The 23353-nt window shown below is 41.8% G+C and overlaps 2 protein-coding genes across 5 annotated transcripts; one reads left to right on the top strand and one right to left on the bottom strand.

Moving 5' to 3' along the window:
• Nucleotides 1-1671: 1671 nt before the first annotated feature.
• kdm2ba (lysine (K)-specific demethylase 2Ba) lies at nt 1672-12117 on the top strand. 2 transcript variants are annotated; one of them, XM_050051701.1, is made up of 10 exons: nt 1672-1989; nt 5104-5328; nt 5485-5628; nt 6426-6512; nt 6939-7217; nt 7310-8127; nt 8274-8437; nt 8541-8702; nt 9167-9385; nt 10815-12117. In XM_050051701.1, the coding sequence occupies exons 1-10, from the start codon at nt 1936-1938 to the stop codon at nt 10994-10996; spliced, it is 2334 nt and encodes a 777-aa protein (XP_049907658.1). In that variant the 5' UTR covers nt 1672-1935; the 3' UTR covers nt 10997-12117. The 2 variants fall into 2 exon arrangements, with proteins under 2 accessions (XP_049907658.1, XP_049907657.1); XM_050051700.1 differs by having other exon boundaries at nt 1674-1989; nt 6930-7217.
• A 2092-nt stretch (nt 12118-14209) lies between these two features.
• rnf34a (ring finger protein 34a) lies at nt 14210-22257 on the bottom strand. 3 transcript variants are annotated; one of them, XM_050051706.1, is made up of 8 exons: nt 22108-22257; nt 21284-21502; nt 19854-20240; nt 19180-19242; nt 18284-18485; nt 17975-18004; nt 17712-17753; nt 14210-17067 (listed from the first exon to the last, which is right to left on the bottom strand). In XM_050051706.1, the coding sequence occupies exons 1-8, from the start codon at nt 22111-22113 to the stop codon at nt 16880-16882; spliced, it is 1137 nt and encodes a 378-aa protein (XP_049907663.1). In that variant the 5' UTR covers nt 22114-22257; the 3' UTR covers nt 14210-16879. The 3 variants fall into 3 exon arrangements, with proteins under 3 accessions (XP_049907663.1, XP_049907665.1, XP_049907664.1); XM_050051708.1 differs by lacking the exon at nt 17712-17753 and having other exon boundaries at nt 21284-21498; XM_050051707.1 differs by lacking the exon at nt 17712-17753.
• Nucleotides 22258-23353: the final 1096 nt, after the last annotated feature.

Genomic DNA, 23353 nt, shown 5'->3' on the forward strand with positions numbered 1-23353 from the left:
TGGTGAAAAAGCATGCATTCACTTCCACAGAGACCAGACAGATACCTAGCTGTGGGGCTTTTGGCTTAGACAAGTTCAGTGAGGTGCTTGAAAGCCCTCAGTCAATGACAGTACATTGCATGTACTGTGGTATCACATCCTGCAGATGATGCAGCTGTTGGTGTTGCTCTCTGAAGTGCACTCTGATCTTAGTGTGCAGTGTGAACTGTTCCTGTTCAGTAAACATGGAGGAAATGGACTTTAAAACTTAGAAATCATGCTGTTATATGTGGAGGTACTCAAAAGATTTTGGTCCATGGCCCAGCAGCCATATATGATAGAAATATTACTCAAGATGCAAAAATCCAGTTACATGTTTTAAAAGGCCTATGTCACCAGATCACCTGAAAAATTAGTTATATGCACTGGCACAAAGATCGATAGGTTTTTGATGATATCTTGATTTTGAGCACATGGAATTCAATTAAGTTCTAGACTTACATGGGATACTTATGAATCTGTCCCTGCACATTTTAATTTTAAGTTTTGTTGTCACAAGAGCCAATTCTGGAATCTGAAGGGGTCTTAGCCAGAAAATTGAATGGGGCCCTTGGACATGAATGTGCATGATTCATCAACTTACCTTGTTAAATAAACATAAAATAAACATGTGACTAATACCATAAAATATCAGCATACTAAGACAGAAAAAAAAGAAATCTCTGAAACAAATCTTTTGAATCTCCTTTATTTTAATTCAGCTTTAATATAAATATAATAAATGTTTCACAGTTCAGGCTGCTCACACAAACTGTCACAGACTAATTCTTGATAATACCACTAGATGACGCCAAAGTAAGCCATTTTAACATGTAAAACATGTGTCATGTGACATTACATATAAACAGTGTGGCTTTCATGATTCATTACTATATCATCATTATTATATCATACAGTCCTGAGTAAGCCAGTGACACATGTGTTGTTGTGTTGGCTCTGTGTGCAAGTACACTGGATCTAAAACAAAATGAGGCATCACTTTCAGGTTAAAGTGCTGTCTCTAAACTTTAATTTATTATATTTATACCAATCTCAGATCAACAGTGTTTGGTAATTGTAAACATTTAATATATAAATAGGTCTAGTCCCTAAATTTCAGGTGCACAAAATGTAATTGGCAAATGAACAAAATTATCACACAGCATACATGGTAGCTATCTTATACAAATAACATGAGGTCTGTGACTCACCACCAGACACAGGAAATAATAGTGATACCTGTATTTAAGCTCTGGCTCATTCGCATCAGTCGGGGTACAACACCTGCACAGGTGACTAAACATTGCACTGTTTGGCCATGAGGCTACAGCATGTATCGAATTTCAATGGTTATTACGATCACTAAACCTAAATCACATGGTCCAGTGTTAAGTAAACTGATTCAATGTGTAGATTTAACCTGTACTCACGCCCTCTCTGACTCACACATACCACTAAAACCAGAAAAAGCGAAGACGGACGTGTGTAGGAGGGAACCATCTTGCGCTGCCTGTTGCTCTTCACTTCCTCTTGCATCGATGTTGCTATCAGGTCGCATCGTTGCAACGTATGCCAAGGTACTAGCCTCGCCAAAAAAATTTTTATTTCTTTACCTTTTACCGTATTTTACTGTTTAAGGTATCAATTATTATTTAAATCACGTGTATAGTCACTTTTATCTTCCCTTACGTTTTTCGGTTGGCGGTTTTTTCCTAACCGGAATGCTGAAGGTGCATTAAGTAAGCAGGAAGTTGATGTTTACTATGTTTCCCATGGTTCCTGAACACAGCACAGTGAACATTGCTTGCAGCTGCCCGTGTCGGTGTGGTGTGAAGGAGGGGGGAATGAGCTGAGCTGGAGGCTTGTTCAGCCATGTTAGTTTTCTCTACTGTTCACAAACGATGAGACAGAGGAGCCATGGCCTTGTCATTGAGCGGAGACGATGAGGAATATGATTCAGAGTCGGAACAGGTCAGAGCTCTTACATTTCATTACGTTACCTCTGTGTATGTGTGTGTGTTTTTGTCACAGTTTGCCGGGTGAAAGAAAGTCTTTTGTGAGCAGTGTTTTTCCTCAGTGGCTTCAGGTTAACATCAGGGTTTCACCCGCTTCTTCTTCTCTGTGTCCAGTCGGGTTAAAAGGAGAAAGGTGTCTATTTTAAAACCTTTAACAACAAACCCCGTGATAGAGGTGAATAGGTCGCTAAACATTGTGTACCTAGAGTCAAATGGACTCCGACTGCTTATTGGAATTGATACCATGCCCCTTCAGACACACCGTGTCCTCTCCTCCTTGGACACCATCTATCATGTTAGCCACAACTGACCCATTTTGTGCTGACCAACTCTTAATACACAGTTTCACTCTGTTATGTTACACACTCGTGGCTGTGCAGGATCTCAGTGTCCTCTATGTAGCTGTAACACCATGCAACTTCTTAATGCTGGGATTTACACATGTACTCTAGCCACCCGTATGTCCTGTGAGGAAATTGCATAACGTTACTTGTGATTAATTTCCTCACACTTCCTAAACTTGCCACTTCACTCTGTGCCTTTAAGAAGGCTTTAGGCAAAGTGTTGTCCAGGCAGGGACCAAGGAGGGGGATGGGGTGAGGGAACAATGAAATGGCTCTACTTCTGTTGCTTGATAGTTCCCAAACTGGGGTCCAGTGACCCCTCAACCCCCTGGCTACATAATGGTTTGTTTGATTACAGCTGTATGTTGTCCCCTTGTTCTGCACTAGGAGCATGTGTAACTTTAATCAGACATCACACTCAGTATATTGTCTTATGTAAGGACACATTTTTGATTTGTGGTATGCCTTTACAGTGGGGCACACTACATGAATGCTTATAACAGGGCTTGTGGGATATTGCATAAGTCTCCACAGGACACTTAGCTTGTTAAGCACAAAAGAAATATGAGAAGTGCTGACCCAAGAGCCAGGTCCTTGTGCTTACACAATGTTTACACCTATAACACCCACTAACACTTTCTCACAGAGGGTATTTTGACCTATTCTGTAGTGACACATTGTTGAACACAGTAACTCACACTTTGTTTTATTTGTGTCGGGGACCACTGTACATGAGCAGCAAATGATGAGTCTTGTGACTTCCTCCCACCGAAATCCACGCTGAGTCAGAAGACTGCGCTCAGAATATAGGCCATGTTTTTGTTCACAGACCTCAGGAACCGATCCCAAATTCCTAACATATTACTGCATAGAGTTACAGTAAAGACGGGCCAGCTGATAGTTGCTTCGGCGACCACGCTCTGCAGAGTACTCCTTGTTTGTATCCACAATTTTACGCCACTTATTTACTGTAATCAGTGTGAAGTGGCAAGGTAGAGATCCAAGATGTTCAGGGAATGGATGAAATGTCTACAAGTTGTCGTGATCAAAACTTTGCTTTAATTTAAATTGCTTTGTTCAGAGGCTGGCTTTTAATATGATATTAGAAAACAGTTGTGTTAGACAAGGTCAGGAAAATAATGAGGCAGCTAACTAAAAAAACAACAACATAGTGTGATGATGATGACAGTCACATCCACCCTGCAGCAGCAGCCCTTCCTTTGATGTCTCCCTCCCATATTTCCACAGTAGTCAGATGGATTTATGGAAAGCTGTTAGATGGATTATTCCGTATCTCAACTAAATTCTCAGTCGGTAACAGCAGGGAAAACACAACCTATTGTGCTGGAAAGACATACAAATTAAAAGAAACTCAAAGAAGCATAGATTTTAAAAACAAAGTCCTCCCAAGGGGAAACAAAAATCAGGACATTAATGATCTGCTGAGATGGTTTGTCACAGTCAGCAGATTCAGGGCTGGTTTCTCTTCTTTTGTTTGAGTAATAATATCAATCAGAAAGTATTTGTCTAGATTGTCGTTAGCCTGAATGTCTTGTTCCATCTCCGTCTTGTTGTACCTGTTTGACCTGTCCATAGCTTTGTTATCTAGAAATGAGCATGCGCTGAATTGCTATGCAGTAGTAGTAATCAGTTATAGAATAAGACTAAATGACATCAGTAAAGTGCTCACAGCCTCACACTAAATTATAACCTCCTTCTGTGAGCTTATTTTTATCCATCTCTGGCAGTCTTCTATTCAAACAGTTGCCACCAGCAAGGCAAACGTGTTGCCAAGGTAACCTCTCCTGCTAGAACAAGAATCACTGTAATGGTCTATGATTTGTCTTATTTTCATAGCACTTTACAGTTCTGCCATGGCAACAGGCGAGAGACTAAAAATAACTGTGAGAAAATCACAAATGTGAAATTGGGATCATAAATTCAGAGCTGAGGTGTGTGTGAATGTGTGTGTGTGTGTGTGTGTGTGAGGGAATGTGTGTGTATCTGTGTGCAAGATGAGTTTAATCATCACGCTACCTTCCCTCTTTTTTACTACCGTGAGTCACATGGTGGGTCAGGGTGCACTTTGATTATATAAAAGCATGGTTTTTATCCAGTAACTTGCACAATCATTTCATTTGATACTCAGATTCTCAAACCTAAGGCTGGAACAAATAGTCAGTTGATAAGGCCATCGTTAACAGCAAATTAATTGTTTACTGTTTTGATAACTGATTCATCGTTGAAGCATCTGCCAGGTCTAGCTTCTCAAATGTGAGCCAGATGAATACATGAAAATGCAAATGTTGTAATTTGTCAGAACCTTACAAATCTAATTTGTTTCACTTATATGCCAGCATATGTCTGGTGTCCAATAGTCAGCCTGTCATTAAATGTTAACAGTAATGCTTGGTGCAGATGCCAGGCTAGTAATTAGCCACTAAGCAGCAGGAACAGCCTACTATAACTAAAATAATTAAACCAGGCGTATACCTTATGATGCAACTTATCAGGCATCATTTTGATATCTGTCCTGATGCTCAGTGTCAGCAGTTCAGTACAAATAAATTGACCAGTGTACAGAACATTTCACCCATTACCTCGCTTACAGGCCCTTGACACAGTGTCGGACATATTTGTTGTTTTCATGTATAAATTTGTCACCCTCCCCTGAATAATTTTGTGGTCTTTATCTAACATCTCATCTCTGACTATTTGTCTTGCAGCAGCGTGCGGCAAACCGTCCAAAGCCCAAGGTAGGGACATCATCGACTGTTAAGCTGCCGTCCAACCGCAGCTCATCTGGAGCCAGACGCCGGAGGACACGATGCAGAAAGTGCGAAGCATGCCTCCGGACCGAGTGTGGAGAATGTCACTTCTGCAAAGATATGAAGAAGTTTGGAGGGCCGGGGCGCATGAAACAGTCCTGCATTATGAGACAGTGCATTGCGGTAAGTAGTTTGGCTTATTAAAAAAGTAGCACTTGTATTTTTATAAATCACTCACACACATCTTCTACAAATATTTTAACGTACTGTCACAGTTCTTCTTCTGCCTCGCAATATGGTTCCTGCATGTTCTTGATGTTTTGCTCTCCATCCATGCAGCCGGTTCTGCCTCACACAGCGGTGTGTGTGGTGTGCAAAGAGGCAGGGAAAGAGGACACACTGGAGGAAGAGGAGGACAAGTTCAACTTCATGCTGATGGAGTGCTCCATCTGCAACGAGATCGTCCACCCCAACTGTCTCAAGGTACAGAGGGCGAGGCTGGGAACAGCTGAACAACTCCACCTAAGTCATTTACTGGGTGACTCATTTCTGTTAAAGTAGTGTGCCAGGGATCCCAGGTCATCCTAACATAATGCGAGTGACTCAGACGTTTGGACTGTAGTATCTGAAGGTAATTAGATGTGGTGTTGTTTACGTAACACTGAGCACACTCATCAGTATTATGTGGTTCAGAAGTTTATATGGCACAAGTGTGACACCATCATGTTTGAGGATTTGACTCCTGCCACATGCTCACGAATACAAGTAGTTGGAAATAAACATTTACTGAGTGACCAAAAAACGGCTGAAAAGGATGTGAGACAGTAGATCTTACTAGTTGCAGTGCTGAAGCATTTGAGGTGAAGGTCAAATAAAATGTAAAGCAGCACACACCCTGTTTGTAACAGTGTCAAAAACACAACAGGTTGTTGCTGGTACAGACTCGGTCAAACCAGTTTTATCAGACAAGCACTGTCTAGTTGTTTGGCAGCATTCAACAACTAAGTTTATATGTGTTTCTCTTTCAGTTTTAAGGCATTCAGAAATGCATATTTAAGCTCCTTAAGCAGGAGTCTTTAACTCTACTTCCCTTCTCTATTTCATGTATGAAGCAAGAGTGTGCCTGTGAGCTGAGGCTAGACTGTGCTGACCTGCCTAACAACCACACGTCACAACAGTCACTTTCACTTCCCTTGTCTCATTTGTGTACTGTACATAGGACACCGTTAAAGCGTGTTGTTCTGGTTGAAATCCAGCTCAGTTTGTCGTTGTTTTATCAGGTGAGCGATGCCTCAGGAGTGGTGAACGATGAGCTACCCAACTGCTGGGAATGTCCCAAATGCAACCACGCTGGCAAAAGTGGGAAAGTGAGTACAAATATGTGTGAGTCAGAGGATTTAGATTATGCAACAGCTTTCTAAGGGTGTGTTGGAAGTATTCTCTGAAAACAGTAAAACAACCTACTACTAAAGATTTTTTCTAAGATTTTGGTTATGACTCATAGATAACTGTTGCTGTCCTTGTTCAGTGTTGCTTTCAGTATTTCAGCTTATGTGTGTTGATTAGCTTGCCACTTCCTGTTTATATTTTTCTGGTTTGTGAAAGTCGTTCACATGTGACTCTGTTTGTCACAGAAGCAGGAAACCACTGACGTAACACATGTTTTGTGTTTTGATCACAGTGACAAACTTTATTGAGCTTTAGGTACACCGGTAGCGCAGTTGTTTTTCCTGGTCGCTATAGGCTAAAGGTATAAAGTTGTCTCGCAATTTGTGTCCCCCTTGGTATTGAAGCAAAAAAGGGGTCCAGGGTTCAAGTACGCCTCCAACCTCCCTGGCTCTCTGCTGAGGGAACAGAAGCCTGTGAAGGAGGAGGGGGACGTTTCTTCTGCAGCCAAGAGGAGACCAGACAGAGAGGAGACACCTCGGTACAGACCCGAGGAGTCTCTCCACCGACAGCCACCACTGCTCTCCCCCAGCAACCTGCCCCGGCCCAGGCTTGAGGACAAACTGAGGAAGAAGAGGAAGCTGTTTGATGATGATGAGGAAGAGGATATCAGTTTGAGGAAGAAGGTTTGATTGCCTTTTATATTAACACAGTGACTGACTTTATATGACATTTTAAATGCAAGTGTTTGGGGCTAATTCCACTTTTCTTCCTGCAGGAAAAGTCCGATGATCCTTATTTTTCCAAACTTCTGCACCAAATCAAGACAGAAGAGGAGGACGATGACGCATATGAGGAGGAGGATGAAGAAATAAGGGAGCCTCACTTCCGGGGTGGTGTAGAGAGGAAAGGCCGTTTTGGAGACGCTGAAGACGAAGAGGATGAAAAAGACTCCAAGAGTGTACTTCTGAACTCCTACATTAAAACGCCTGTTGGAGACAGCGACCAGTCTCACTGCAGCTCTCCGCAGGCTGGCCCCAGCAGTGAGGGTGGCAGTGAGACCCAGGAGAAAGGGCCACGTCCAAAGGCTCGTCGCAAGCGGCGTTTGCCTAACAGAGAGCTGAGCCGAGAGCTGAGCAAAGCACTGAACCAAGAAATCCAGAAGACTGAGGACTGCCTGGCCAACGAGAACCGCCAACCCCTCAAGGTGGAGCCGGAGACGGAAAACGAGGAGCCCAAGAGGTTGTTCCGCAACGGCAGTGAACTCGGGGATCAGAGGCCCCACCTCAAGACCAAAGAGATGAACGGGACCCCCTGGGAGCTGCGCCACTTCTACCCAAGTCAGATCACTCCACTGGGCTTCAACAGGAGCACTCCAACCAACCGGCCGGTGCCCCCACACTCCCCACCCAAGTGTGTCCAAATGGAGCGGCACGTCATTCGGCCCCCTCCGATAAGCCCGCCTCCCGACAGACTGCCTCTGAAAGATGGTAAAACACACGTCATACAGCGCGAGGTCTGGATGAAGATCTTTGGCTATCTCACACACAAGGAGCTGTGTGTCTGCATGAGAGTTTGCAAGACATGGAACAGATGGTAAATGCACAGCACACACTTCACTCAGCATGTTTACGTTTGAGTTTAACATCACAGGAAATTGCAGAAGAAAAAAATTGCCGCACAGGATGCACAAACCTTTGAAGAAATAACATAAAACGTAAATCTTTCCCTCTGACGTCCAGGTGTTGTGATAAGAGACTTTGGACAACGATTGATCTGAACCGCTGCACCTCCATCACTCCGCTCATGCTAAGTGGGATTATCCGCCGACAGCCAGTTTCCTTGGACCTCAGTTGGACAAACATTTCCAAGAAACAACTAAGCTGGCTCATTAATAGATTGCCAGGTACTTAACTATGACAGATACATGATCTATAGACGAGTAAATGCTCTCTTTTGTGCTTCGCTTGTCCTGCATCACTATTTTAAAGTGCTCTTGTGTCTTTCAGGTCTGCGAGTGTTAAAGTTGTCGGGGTGTTCTTGGGCGGCTGTATCTGCACTCTGCACCTCCAGTTGCCCTCTGCTGCGCACCTTGGATGTCCAGTGGGTGGAGGGACTCAAAGATGCACAGATGAGGGACCTTCTTTCACCGCCCACAGACAACAGACCAGGTAAATTGTGGATGACCAAAGAATAAGCACTGCCATAGATGGGGTTTTTTTATTTCTGCCTTGCATGCGAGAATGTATGAAAGCAGTGTGATGCCTCCTGTATGACGACCATTACTGATTAATTCACTGAATTTAGACTATTTGGAGGGGACAATACACAAAGTGAGTAAGTGGCTAGACTTTCCTGCAGGTCATGCACATTTTGCCCGCCCAGTTCAATCTCAAAATGATTGCGCCTTTTCTGCAAGACAGACAATTTTCACTGAAAAAAAGGTATTGATGAGATTCTTTTCCTCCTTTAGGTTTAGGTTTTGGGACAGCTTTAAAAAAAGTTTATTTCAAGTAAAAACATAATGTAAGGGACTCCTCACATATAGCTTTTAGACATCCTAGCTAACTATCATTCACTTCTTGACAAAATACATAAATTGATTAGTGATGTTCTTTATGTGACCGGCTGACAGGTCAACTGGACAATCGCTGCAAGTTAAGGAATGTTGAAGACCTGCGGCTGGCGGGGCTTGACATCACCGACACATCTTTGCGTCTCATCAGTCGCCAGATGCCTTCTCTGTCCACGCTGGATCTGAGCTACTGCAACCATATCAACGACCAGTCAGTCAACCTGCTGACAGCAGCGGGGACCACGACGCGAGACTCCCTCACAGAGATCAACTTGTCAGGTGAGAGCTGGGGTCTGAGCAAACGCAGTGTGGGAATACACAGCAAGGTGGAAAGGCAAAGTTCTTCCCCCATGGGACCTTGTTTCTGAAAAACATCATGTACAGTAGTCAATGGCAAGAGACAAGAAGATCATTACAAAAGATAAGTTTGCAAGTCAAGAAAGTCACAGTTTGTCACAGTACCATTTAGCTTTGTGTGAAACGTAGTCAACTACATCTCTCATTTTGCACAATACACGTCACTAACACCAACATGGCCACTACCTTGGCTCAAATATAACTAAATATCTTACCTGATTTGTTCTGTCCAGTGAATCCTGGTCTTTTCAATCAGCCAGGAAGCAAAAAAACGAGCAAGACCTATTGTTTGTGTGAGTACATCCTGGTACAAAACACACAGGCACTGTAGCTTCAGTGAGAGAGAAAGTTACAGTGCCTGTGTGTTTTGTACCAGGATGTACTCAAACGAGCAAGACCTATTGTTCGTGTGAGTACATCCTGGTACAAAACACACAGGCACTGTAGCTTCAGTGAGAGAGAAAGCTATGACATCACTTATAAGACTTGTGTAGTCTTTCTAATGTTTTTTCAGTCTTATATTCCAATTGTTTTACCACAAACTGACTTTCATGACTTGTTATCCGTTAAACTGAAAAACAAAAGTGTTATCAATGACACAATTCAAACAGGATCAAAGGATTATTTGTCTCACATTGGTCCACCTGACAGGGCGGGGCTTCACCTCTCTAATGCAAAGGTTCCTGAGTTGTGAAGGAGATAACAAACAGGTGTGATACAGCAGGAAGTGAATGCTGCAACTGGGGATTCCCCCAAGTTTTTTCTGGGGAACCAGTCGCTATGTTGACTTGTTAAGCAGATCAAGTTGTGTGCATAACATACTCAGTAATCCATGAAGTCTGCAACAGATGATGTGCAGACACCAGAGTTGAAAGATAAAAGAACAAAAATTATCTGAAAAGAAAGGAAGCTAAAGGCAGAACAAAAGGATGCAGAGTTGCCTGGTTCAAATCAGTAGTATGTTTATGTCCCATAAGTAAATTTGTCCTGAAGTAGTAAAGTTGTGAGTATAAACTAAGCCACAGAAATACCACTACTGTACATCAAACTGAATGTGGTTAAAGGTGAAATTTGCAGCTGCCTGCCTTGTTGTAAATAGTTTGTAAATGAACTGCCTACAGGGGCCGTTTTTAGTAGACCCCACGGGAAAAGGCAGGATCATGTAAGAGCGAGGCATTTGCTACATATTTAGCATTTGTCCTACTTACATAATCTACACACTCTGAGATCTTGTACTTTTCTTGACGTTACACAACATAAGAGGAGGAAATTAATTGAATTCTCTCCACACATGATCCCTTTTAAATATCAAGCTTGTGACTGATTATTGTTGCTCTCTGTTTCTCTGTAGTTTGTAACCGGGTCACAGACCATTCCCTGAACTTTTTCAAGCGCTGCGGAAGCATCTGTCAGATCGACCTCCGCTTCTGCAAGCAGGTGTCCAAGACAGCGTGTGAAAGGTTCATCGCGGAGATGTCTGTCAGCGTACCGTTTCGACTGAAAGAGGACAAACTGCTGCAGAAGACGAGCTAGTTATGAACGGGACAAAAATGATCGAAAAACTGTTTGCACTTATTTCAACAAGTTTTTTTTTTTTTCTTTTTAAACTGGTTCTGTGATGAGTCTCTGAATCAATGGCGGAGGACGTTTTCCTGGATGGAGATCATAGATGGACTGAGGAGGTGACACACATTCACTGGACAGATAAAGAGAAAACAGCATGCATGTATTTGTGTTGCGATTGTACTTTTATAGAGACGTGCTTGTAATTGACTGTCGGGTTGTTTATTTTTATCTTTAAATATTTGAGAACGCAGTATTTTTATACAAGCATCATTCCATGAGTTTACAGTGTCTCAGGAGCTAAATATCAGAGACTGTACAGCATGTGAACTGAAAACTGTCCCCATCCTCAGTTTGCCTTCATACAACAGTGTCTTCTATGTGCCAAAATCTGTATTTGACATTCGGTATCAGACAAAAAAAATAACCTGTACAGAAATAAATATTTGACTAAATTATCATAAATACTTCCCAAATATTTAGAATGTATTTCAAGAATGATAAAACAGAGTAAACAAATGTCATATTCCTGTTACACCCTCATGTCTTCACTTACCTTAATACTTTTATGACTGTTGAGTGTTGTGTTTGACGGGCTTTTCTTCAACATTTCAACATTAATTTATTGATTTTGTTTTTTTTTTATAACAGTTTGTATTTATTCATTTATTCAGTAACTTGACATTGATGTCTCAGAGCTGGGTCAAATAATGCTTGCAGATAATTTATCGGGGTGCTTGAGCTTGTTGCAGCATCCAGTTTGGGGAGTTAAACACCCAAAAGTCAGTGGCAGTGAAATTGCAATTTTGTAATTGTCACAGCAAATGTGTGACTGACGATTTACTTCACACTGACTTTATAAAATGCAGTCAACCCCACACATCTGGTTCTTCACACAGGTTTAAGAAAGACTTTTGCAAATAACTAATTTGCATATGTTTAAATAATAACTCCATACAGTAGGTGTTGTGTGTATTTTGGGGTGTGTTGTGCTGTAATCTATCACCTCAGGTGAATGTGATAATGTTTATATTTGTAAATCCAAAAACGAAGTGCTAACATGCATTAAAAGAATTTCATTTGTACCATCACTGAGTCTTGTTGGTTTTCATGTGCTAGGAAATATTTGAGAAATGAATGCAGATGCTCCGTGCAGGTGCACTGCATGGTACGATGAAGCAATTAACATCCAATCGTGCTCTGGCCTGTGAAATGCTGAGTTGGTGCTCTCCACCACAGTTATCAAAAATACCAAATGAGGGAATATCTTGGAGGAATGGTGTTCATCCCTCCTGTTCCAGATTTGTAGCATCAGCACTCTCTGATGGCAGCAGCTCCCTTCAGTAGAACAGTGCACCACGCCATATATCAAACACTGCTCAGGAATGGTCCAAGGAACATTACAAAGAGTTCAGGCATCAACCTGACCTCCAAATTCCCCAAATCACAACCTGATCAAGGATTCATGGGACATGCCTGTGCCCCAACTCTTGGCCCATAGGACTCATAGGATCTGCCGCTCTGGTGCTAGACACCACAGGACACCGCCCAGAGGTCTTCTGTCAATGCCTCAACAGGTCAGAGCCAAGTGCAATGCAAGATGGCCCCACTGTGGATCTGGGGTGCCTCTGGGGTACCAGCTGGTCCCACAGATGCTTGATGATTGGGATCTGGGGAATGTGGAGGCCAGGTCGACGCCCTGAGCTCTTTGTCACCTTCCTCAGACTATTCCTGAACAGTTTGTATGGTGTTTGGTTGGGTGGAGTGAGTCAAGTGACCTCCACATGAATGCCAGGACCCAAGGTTTCCCTGTAGAACATTCCATTGTGGTGAAATCATCAATATTACTCACTTTACACAACAGGGGTTTCAGTGTTTTAGCTGATCAGTGTATATATTGTGTGTGTACTGTGGATATCAGAGTGGTTTATAACCATGCCACTGACCTTGGCTTTAGGAATGGTAATGTCGACATGTCAGTCAGTCCACTCCTTTGCTCCAGGCTGAAATATCTGACAAAATATCATGACATTTTGTAGAGACATTTCTTCCTTGTAGAATAAATGCTACAGGTGAGCCTCTGACTTTTCCTCGAGCGCCACTGTGAGGTTGACATTTGTGGTTTTGATTGAAGTGTCTCTGCAACTACTGGATGGACTACTGTGAAATTTAGTGCACATATTCATGTCCCTCACTGGATCAACTGTAGGAACTGTAGTGATCCTTAACCCTAGACAGCGCCAACAGTACATATGATAAATCCCTGCAAAACTAGTGGCATTCTCATCAGCCTCAGATGTACTTTGTCTTTGAGGCTAATTAGCAAATGCTATAGCAACTTTTATAAAAATAGCTTTTTGTCATGTTTGCTGAGACAGATTATCTGTGAAAAAAACATGTTCCTCTGGCTCCTTCTAGTGCTGCTAAAGGGATTCTCAAGAATCCACTACACCTGAACAAAACCAGTTCGAGCCAGGAGTCTTTAAACACTGATAAACAAACACCAGCAATGAAAAAACTGCTCATCCCTCAACTGCCAACAACAGCATCAGCAGCAAACACAAGTAAACCAAAGAAGACCAACACTGAAAAGCAAGATAAAAAGACAGTTAAACCGTGCCCGAGATAAAACAAGGGTAAACACAGAGCAGATTTTCCAAGGTAGAGCGAGCTACAGGACCTGAAATGACTTAAGACCAAAACTGAAGCCATGCACTTGACTTGGTGAGAACGTGTGTGTTTTTGTATGCACTGGATTTGTGCAAGTGCCATTAGGAGAACTGGAAGGAGCCAGAGGAACCTTATTTTTTCACGGATTAACTGTCTCATTTACTACTGTCAGGACACAGTGACAGTTTCAGGAAATACGACAAAGCATCGTCTTTTAAAGCCTAAAATTAAATAAAAACCTGCCCCAAAGAGTCTGACGTTAAATTTTTAAATTGTCCTAGTCCGAAACCCAAGGAATCACAATATCAAACGGAAACTGTGCAAGTCCTCACATTTGACAAGCTAAACCAGTAAATGTTTGGTGTCTCCGCTTTCAGAATGATTTAGCTAATCATCAAAATTGCTGATCAATTTGTTGATCAATTAAGCATCTTTTTATCTCAGCACTGATTACTACTTTATCCAAGATAGCAGAGGGACACTGCTTGTGATGCATGAGTAACAAAAACAGACTTTAATTAAAATCTTTAATTACCAAAATAAAAAGTTCAACATTCCCAAATACAAAGACCAAACCTTGCACACAATTACACCCTCTCTAAAAGGAAAAGTGCAACCTGCTCAGCTACTGTTCATGATTGTAGGGGACATCTTTACTGTAATAGCAGCAATGTTGACTTTGTGTGGGTACAGTTCAGAGCTGGAGACTTCGAAATGAGCATGATTGGGGTGAAAGAAAATAAAACAGGGACGTTTTATAGGTGGAGAAGATGAGGGTAGTAATGTAACTGGTGTCATACAGGTTCTCATCATGCTCTGGTTCAAGAGGGACAGATAGTTCAAGCAAACCTATGCAGATTAAACACACTTTTTTTAAAACCACTTGACAGGAAAACAGAACTCTGTAATAATAACCTAACCCAATCCCAGGGAGATTTCAATAATCTGATATTACACAATTTAAATCAAATGGAAAAAATATAGATATATACATCTCATATGGATCATTATATGCAAATGTACATTACCAAGTCATTATTTCTATATACTTTCTATACCACAGGTGTCAGTAAACTTGTAGCTATGTCTTTGAATAGTTAGTTCAATACATTACTCCTACATAAGAAGAAAATCAACTGAAAAGCATTAAGACACTTCATTCCACTCCCAACAATATACGACAAAACAAAAATAAAACAAAAACATTCAGAGTTTCACATCCACAGTTCAGCTGGAGAACGGGGAAGATGGTTGGATGAGTTAGCACCGGTTTTTGTCTTTTGTCTCCACTCAAGTGCAGAGACAGAGGTGACAGCGGATGTTAGCTATTGCTGTAATGACAGACTTTGTATGACTATTTCAATGTGTAATGCATTACAATATGCGCTTCTATAACAAAACAAGTAAATATAATCAATAATGCATCAACTTCATCATCAATCACCAACATCAATTAGCAATATCCTCAAGTCACAGCGGCAGAGGACCTGCTCATTTGTAGACTGAGTAACACTGAGTTTCACTTGAAAAGAAAACACAAGATCAGTGATTTCTAAGTTAGTAACCTTCCAAATATCACCAGTCAAGCTTGAAGGGTAATTTTGGTGTTTTAAACCTGCACCCAATTTACCCATTTTTTTGTTTTCAAGTGAGTAAAGGGAATAAAAGGGAATAATATTTCTTGAAATTCCCATAGTGTTCAGTCAGAGAACTGCAGCTGGCGGCCACGAAACAGACTGCAATGTGACCACTCGGGACCAATAAGCACCGTCAATTTGCATCCAGTAGAAGTGGTTACTTTTGCCACTGACAGGATCAGATTGTTATTTTAGGTGTATGACATTATTATGGAAAGGTTACCTATAGAGATAGACCTTTTCGTTAAAGAACACGATCCTTTTTGTTTAACCAGAAACAGCCCTGCAATCGCGAAACCCACCGGACTCCATTTAATTTCACCATGTATAGAACCAGTATATTTTCACATCTAACTGGGTGAATTAACTGTTTGTTTCAACAAAACCAGAATTGGTGATTGTTGGAAAAGTGAAAAGACGAACCGAGTTTTATTTGTTTCTATTTACTTTGAATGAGGTGGGTTTTACAATGATTAAATTACTTCTTACTTAAATAAGAGTCTGGTGGGTTTGGTGATGGCGATTTTGGGGCTATTCCTGCTTAAACAAAAGGTCTGTCTCTCTCTCTCGAGATCCTTTCCATAATGTTGTCAGACACTTAGAATAATAATAACCTGAGCCTGTCAGTGGCAAAATAAGCACTTTTAGTGGACGTAAATTGAGGGTGCTCACATGCCCTGAGTGGTTATACTGCAGCCTGTTTCAGCGCTGTCAGTCGCTCAATACCAGATCAATTTCAAAAACTGTTGTTCCCATTACTCACTTACACACAGAAACATGAGAAAATTGGGTCCAGGCTGAAAAATACCAAAGTTAACCTTTAAGTACTCAAGAATTAATTAGTACACGTGCTACCTCAGCCACCGTTGTCACAGTTTGCAGTGGGTTGTGAGCAGTGGTGCATCAACACACAGTGTGAACAAAGTGCTTTCTGTTAAGACGTGCTGAGAAACCAACAGCCGCACACTGACCCACACAGTTGAGAGGGGAAAAAATGGGTGAGAAGCATAAGGGCATGACCCATTATTTGGCACCTTGTTCATTCGCCCTCTCTCCTGTTGCGAGGTCCAGTGTGCACCTAGCCTCGGTGTTACTAAGATATGTAGTTAGTTGCAGCAGTTGTGAAGAGATGTGCTCTTAAGCTACAGTTTATAGGCAGATCTGAGGGTGATGAGTTGTGTTTAACAGGACTGCACGTGGCTGAGTGCCACACATTCTTTGCTTTGAAAAACTGTAAGAAAAGCAAAACAGACACTTAGGAATGAACACGGATTAGAGATATGTTTACTTGAGGAATGACTCAGGAGGGTACGATCCTACGCTCTGCCCACTGGTGAAACTGAAGTCAAATTCTTAAGAAAAACACGTTTCTCATAATATTTCAATGTGCAAATAATGTGAGAGTTTGGGGAATACAAACATGGAACATCCACAAAAAAAAAGTCTTTTGGGGAATCGAGGGTTATGAGCTGCATGGTTGATTTAAGGTACAGTCTCAGTCTGAGCTGCTGCTCTGAAGCAGGTGCTGCGGTGTTGCAGGGGTGCATTAGGACTTGAATACATGCACGGCCCTCACGACGTACTGCCTGCAGATCGGGCACTCGTTCATCCTCTTCCCGCACTTGGTGCAGGTGACCATGTGACCGCACTCCAGGAGAACGCAGTCAATCATAGCGTCCATGCAGATTCTGCAGAGGTTGTCGTCGTGGATCGTCAGCGGACCCTTCTCGCCGTCTGACAGAGACACAGAGAGGTGACTGGAAATGTTAGGGAACTGCTTTAAACACAGCACAAAAAACAGAGTGGTATCTCATGCACTGAGGAGGGACACGGGGCCAGCAACACGCTCAGCAGCTTAATAAAACACATCGTCTTATCAAGTGTGCCTTATCTCGGTAAGGTCAAAATGTCAATGCCTGGTTATGGCTATGTGTCAGAGTGTTTCTATGACGACCAAATAGTCTTTATCACTGGAAGCGTGCTGGTAAGGGAGTGAATATACAAAGCTGACATACTGGAGTTCTCAGTATGATTCGCTTCACAGGTTGAAGCGCATGAATAGATGACAGAAAAAGACTGATCTCATGGTAGATCAGTGTTTCTGGAGCATGACAAAAAAACCTGAAATGTTTCAATTTTGGTTCTTAAAAAATGCTTCATACATTTTCATCTTCAATAAAACAGCCAGAGACGGTCACAGTAAATGCCATTCCACATGAGGACCACATACAGGGATTTCACAAAGAGGAAAGCTGGATCACGAATGAGAATGGGTTCACAATGAATACAGATGTGGTGGCAAACACTGTTCGTAGGATGCGAGTCACGGGTGGTGCATGTGACCACGGCAACAGTGGCGAAGAATCTATAAGCCTTACCTCCGATGGCGCCATTGCAGATAGGAGGGGGGAAGGCCACCACTTTAGTGGGGGAGGGGTAAAGCAAGCGAAAGACATAATATCATGATTCTGAATGAGGAAACTCTCTCCTTGTATTCAGTGCAACCTAATGTAAATTATTACCTTAAGTACATCATATTGACAGAGGAAGCAGAGATATTAGGCTTTTATGGTTAAAAACAGGATGTGGTTTCCAATACTGACATCTAGGACAGTGTGCACACAGATGATTGACAACTTACCTGTGGTTACAGTACTGCTCACATTTTCCACTGCAAGGAAAATAAAATCAAAATTACTATTGTAACTTGCAAGCAAGGTGTGTTCAAATACAGCCTATTCTCTGTCCAATAGATACATTCTATAGTTGGATTGCAACGGTGTGCGATTGCATGGTACAATAACCGTCTTAGAAATAATCACACTTTCATATTATATGGTATTACACAATTATTATCAGTTATCAAACCGGTGCAACCCTATTCTTTAGTATATGTAATTAATTAGGGCATTTTTATAGCCAACATCGTTACAACAACGTTAATACCCACATGATTTCCTGTTCTCCTCCGTCTCCCTGTACAGTCTGCTGACACGCTCCACCAGCTCCCACTTCTCACAGCACCCTGAATAGTTTACAAAGTTCCTGGCCAGGATCTCCTTCAGCTGCCTGACAGACAGGCCCTCGATGTCCCTCAAGCTGGAGATGTCCGAGAGAGAAGCCCTGGCCCGACGTCGCGTCTGAGGACTGACCTAGGGACAAAATAAAACAAGACGTTGAGATTCCCATGACAAACTTGGCAGTTTAAATGACCTTAATATTTAATTACTCAGCTGTGTGCAGAACAGTGGAGTCTGGTAGCACGTGACACGCAGCAACAACAACTGTACTCAGGATCATTAAAAATGTAAGCAGTCAGTATAAAGGTTAGATTAAAATAAGTATGTCCCAGACTCTTCCATGTGTTGTGTTTAGCAAGAATGCACCACCCAAAACTTATTGCAATTAAAAATCTCTTTTTTTTTCATGATGCATCATAAATGAAACTTATTATTGCTTCTTTTGTGCAAAAAGCACTTTCTGACTTATATTTAAAAGTTTGAAGTATATTGACTACAGCAATCTGCAAGACACTACAATTTTTGCAGCAAGGGGAGAAGCTGTTTCAGAAAGCATGCTTGGTAAAACTCTCATGTAAATTGTGTTTTATTGTTTTTTTCATTCAGCCAAGAATTTTTAAGCATTAGCTCCTCATTGTCAACCCTTTAACTGCTTCCCTTGCACTCTAAAAGTTGCAGCAGAAAATTATATATAAAGCTGTGTCACCAATTATATCCACTTATACTCCAGTATCAATATTCAGCAACAGAAATGCATTCATCAATACTTCACATATGATATGTCATTTCATAATGACAGCAGGGAATTTGGTTAGTGACATATTACCTCAGGAGTGTGTTCACTGGGGTCCAGGTTTAAGAGAGACACAGATGTGGCATCGCCAATATCCTGCAACACAACAGCAGCAATACAAACATTAGTGTTCACTGCATGCAAGGAACAAGCCTGTTAACTTGGGATCAGGATTAGATACTCTTCAGACAGCTCATTGACACCTTGGGAACAACAATGTCTCGTACCTTCCATTCATAGCAAAGCTTATTGCTTCCTAAGCAGGCCAAGTACAAGTATTTATAGTGGATCCTGGCTGCTCGGAGCTTAGCTCCCTCTTCAGCGCCTGTTGATGGCCTCTCTGCTTTCTGAAATCCTGATCACTTTCTTTTTAACAGGCTTACAAATTGTAGTAAAGCCGGAATGAAAGGATGAACAATAAACCTCAGTTGGTTTCTATATTTGCCTTCAGTGGCATGTCAAGTGGTTCCTATAGACTCATAATTGACAGCTCAACAAACAGTCGGCCTAATGTGTTGACATGGTGTGTTAGATCTGAACAAATAACCTACAGACCTGTGGAAAAACACTTGTGAGGACTCTTTAGAAGTGTAAGCTTTTAGGTTAATGATTTTACCTGCCAAAAGGTTTTAAGACTGAACACAGGCTTCTGTGCCTCAGCAAATAATAACAAGTGTATGGCTGATGTGTTTAAAGCAGGTCCTGACCTGGTTGGTATCAGAGCTATCACTCCTGCTGAGCTGCTCCTCCTGAGAGGCGACAAAAGCAGACAGCTCTGAGGCTGATTGTGTGGTGGAAGGGGTCGGCGTATACAGGGAACGCGAGTGGAGGCTGCCCGTGTCATGGTCGTCCTCTTCCTCAATGCCTTGGTGACAAAGCACCAAGTCCACCAGATCTTCTTTTTCCCTGCAGGTATCGGTGGGGATGTTACGGAGCAACAAGTACTGACGCAGGTCCCTGACTCGTAGGCGCATGAGCCGTGGCCGCTGAAAAGCTGTTGCCTTCAGCAAATGACATGTGGCACAAATGCGCAGATTCTCCTGAAGCACGGAGCACAATGAGCAGAAGCTCTTCTTGCAGTCGCAGCAAATATACTGCAGAAACAGAGAGTGAAAAGAAAACAACATGATGGAAATGAGGAAATTTGGGAATTGGGGCCTCTTCTACCATGTGTTACTGCCAAAACTCCCTCATAAAAGAACGCCGCAATTGTCATAAAAATGTGGCCAAATGTTTCTATTTAACCCTTATTTAAATTTTTTATCTTTAAATTGTAAAATGACATAAAAACAAGAAGAAAGAAAAAATGGGGAAACATGGAGAGACAACATTTAACAAATTACTGGAAAGCATATCAATGCCAGCAGACCTTTCCTGCATTTTTCAATCACTCACATCTGCTCTGCCTCTCCAGGCGCGGAGTCAGGAGGCAGCTCATTTCTTTTAAGTGACAAACATCAAACAGTAATAAATGCAAGACGTGGGATTAGACTGGCACGGTGGGTGAGTGAAGCACAGGGTTCAGACAGAATGAGACCCAGAGCCATACATGAACATGAGCACACAGTGAAGGTATTACAGTGCAAGTATGGTGTCCATCTGTCTCTGCAATCAGCTAGAACGGCACAGCGTTTTCATTAGAAATGAGTGGCCTCTGGGTGTAAATTAAATTAACTTTAGCCTTTTTGTTTCCACACACCAAAATATTGTTTCAGCTCTGCAGAACACAGTGGTCAGTTGTGCTCTGCTCTACACACGTGCTTTACCATCTGAGCATTTCCTTCGTATCAATGACTGAAAATTTCAGAATATTTTTAAACTAATCATTAGGATTTTATGCTTATCTGGACTTAATTAATTTGGCTTTTAATTTGAAATTCACTGGCTGGACAAGATTAAAAATATGATCACCTATTACAAATGTAGACTAGAAAATGAGAGTAAAAACATGCGCTCTATCTACACGCCAAAAACAACTCAGTCTTCCACAGCCAAGTACAGCAAGTAATTAGTACCTCTGTCTAAAATATTCATCCAATATCCCCCACTGCTTCTACACATGCACCTTAATCTTCTCATTAAATCAGCAAACCAATTAACATGCACTGGCATCACACATACACATCCAGACACCTACCTTCCTCCTGAAGACTGAGAAGGCCTGACCACAGGCCTTGCATACAAGACTGGGACTCCCTGAGCTGGTGGGGGGGTATGTGGAGTATCCCGCACTGGGGGCAAATCTGAAGGGTCCAGCACCGGCTCCGAACCCTGGCTGCTGGCCTCTGACGGCCCCAGTACCCATGACTTCATTCAGCAGACCACAGCATGAAGCCCACATGGACGAGGCCCCTGCCTGACAGCGTGAATGCACCTATTATTTCCCATCTTCACACTGCTCTCATTGATGGATACTGGCAGTATCTTTAACATACATGCATCTCTAACAGCATCATTCATGCACATGATTAACACAGAGACAAGTCATATTGTTATATGTACAGGGGCCACACATGGGTGTCTATTATAGATAACATATCAATAAGCCTTTATGCAGAGCGTTGGTTAAACACGGCAAAACAAACAAACCGTGCAGACGGAGAGCAAACACCTTCTGTCAAAACATAACACGGACAATAAAGCTAGCTACATTGTTAAAATATGTTGATAACCAGCTGACATTATGATGCAAGAAAGCAGAACAATAACTACACGTATATGTATTTAAAAAAGAAAATACCAGTATCATTGAATGCTTAACATTACAGTGAACTCGACATTTAATGACAGCTGTCTGTCCAACCTTCGTGACAATTAGCTAGCACAGGCTAGGTACCATAACGTCAGCTCAGCCTGTACAGCGACATGAAGCACTTCATTAGCTAACATTAGCTAGCTGCTGCTAGCGGTAGTCTAACCAGAGGTAAAAATGAAACAGAGGCTTAGTAAAGACAACCGCACCTTCATTGCAGCTCCGGCGTGTCTACTGCGAAGGATGAGACTGACGGTATAAACATTGCAATGTGGAGCATCACTTCTTTAATTGCCTGAATGCGTCTTGGTGTGATGTGAGTTACGGTCGAGACTCGAGCGCTGCTACTGCTGCTTCTTCTTTCTGGAGCTGCTGCAGCCTGCACACAGCCTCGTTGTTTTGCTGCCCCCTAGTGTTCATGTATAGAACTGGAATGTAGTGCACTACCCAGTCTGAATCTACTAAGACCTGAGGTTATGTCCTCATCCCTCGTTGTTTTGTGGAGGATAATTCAGACCAGGAAGGATTAAAATATTACAATTATAAACCTTGATTCAAGCATTTGTTGACTCAGTATAGGCCTTAACAATCTTACATTTTGCAGCTACACCCTTCACCTGATTTCTCACCCTTCCATGTTACTACATCTTTAAACCTAACTCCTACTTTCTGAGAGTGATACTGACTCACAAAATCAGCTGGAAACCTCAAATAAGTCACTCTCAATCAAAGCTGGGAGGGAGCACTGCAGTTATGGGAAAATCAAGACACGCACTGGTCCATGAATCACTATATATCATCTACTGCTCACTCATTTTACTACATCGTAATTACTGTGTGGAGGTCTGGGGTAACACCCATGAAAGCAATTTATATACATTACACATATTTAAAAAAAAAAAAAAAAAAAAAAAAAAAAAAGCCATGAGGATTGTGCATAATGTAGGATATAGAGAACACAGTTTTAAAGTCACACGCACTGAAATTCTGGGACTTGGTTAAATTTAAAACAGTACAAATAATGTACAAAGCAAGGAATAATCTATTTTCGGGAAATATTAAAAAAAAAAGTGTGACAGGGATGGAGGATATAATTTAAGAGGAAAATTAACTCTATAAAGCATTGTGTTCAACCTTGAAAGGATGTGTATTTCAGTGTGTGGGGTGGATTTATGGAATGGGTTAGATGTGGAGTTAAAGGGAAACACAACTATAGAGTACATTAAGAAAGTAAGAGTCATTAAACAGCTCTTCTGATAAATTTATGAGAATTTGGAATCCACTCTTGGAATATACAAAGGACTCTATACCCCCAGTTTCTTGATTTATTTTATTTTATTTCATTTTTTACATCTTGTTGCCAATCACAATAGGATGGACCCTGATTAAGCCTTCATCTTCTAGAATTGCCTGTTCTTTTGCAGGGTTTGTGCATATCTAGTTATCCGTATATAT

The sequence above is a fragment of the Epinephelus moara genome, chromosome 8 (genome assembly GCF_006386435.1).
Source record: "Epinephelus moara isolate mb chromosome 8, YSFRI_EMoa_1.0, whole genome shotgun sequence".
NCBI lineage: Eukaryota > Metazoa > Chordata > Actinopteri > Perciformes > Serranidae > Epinephelus > Epinephelus moara.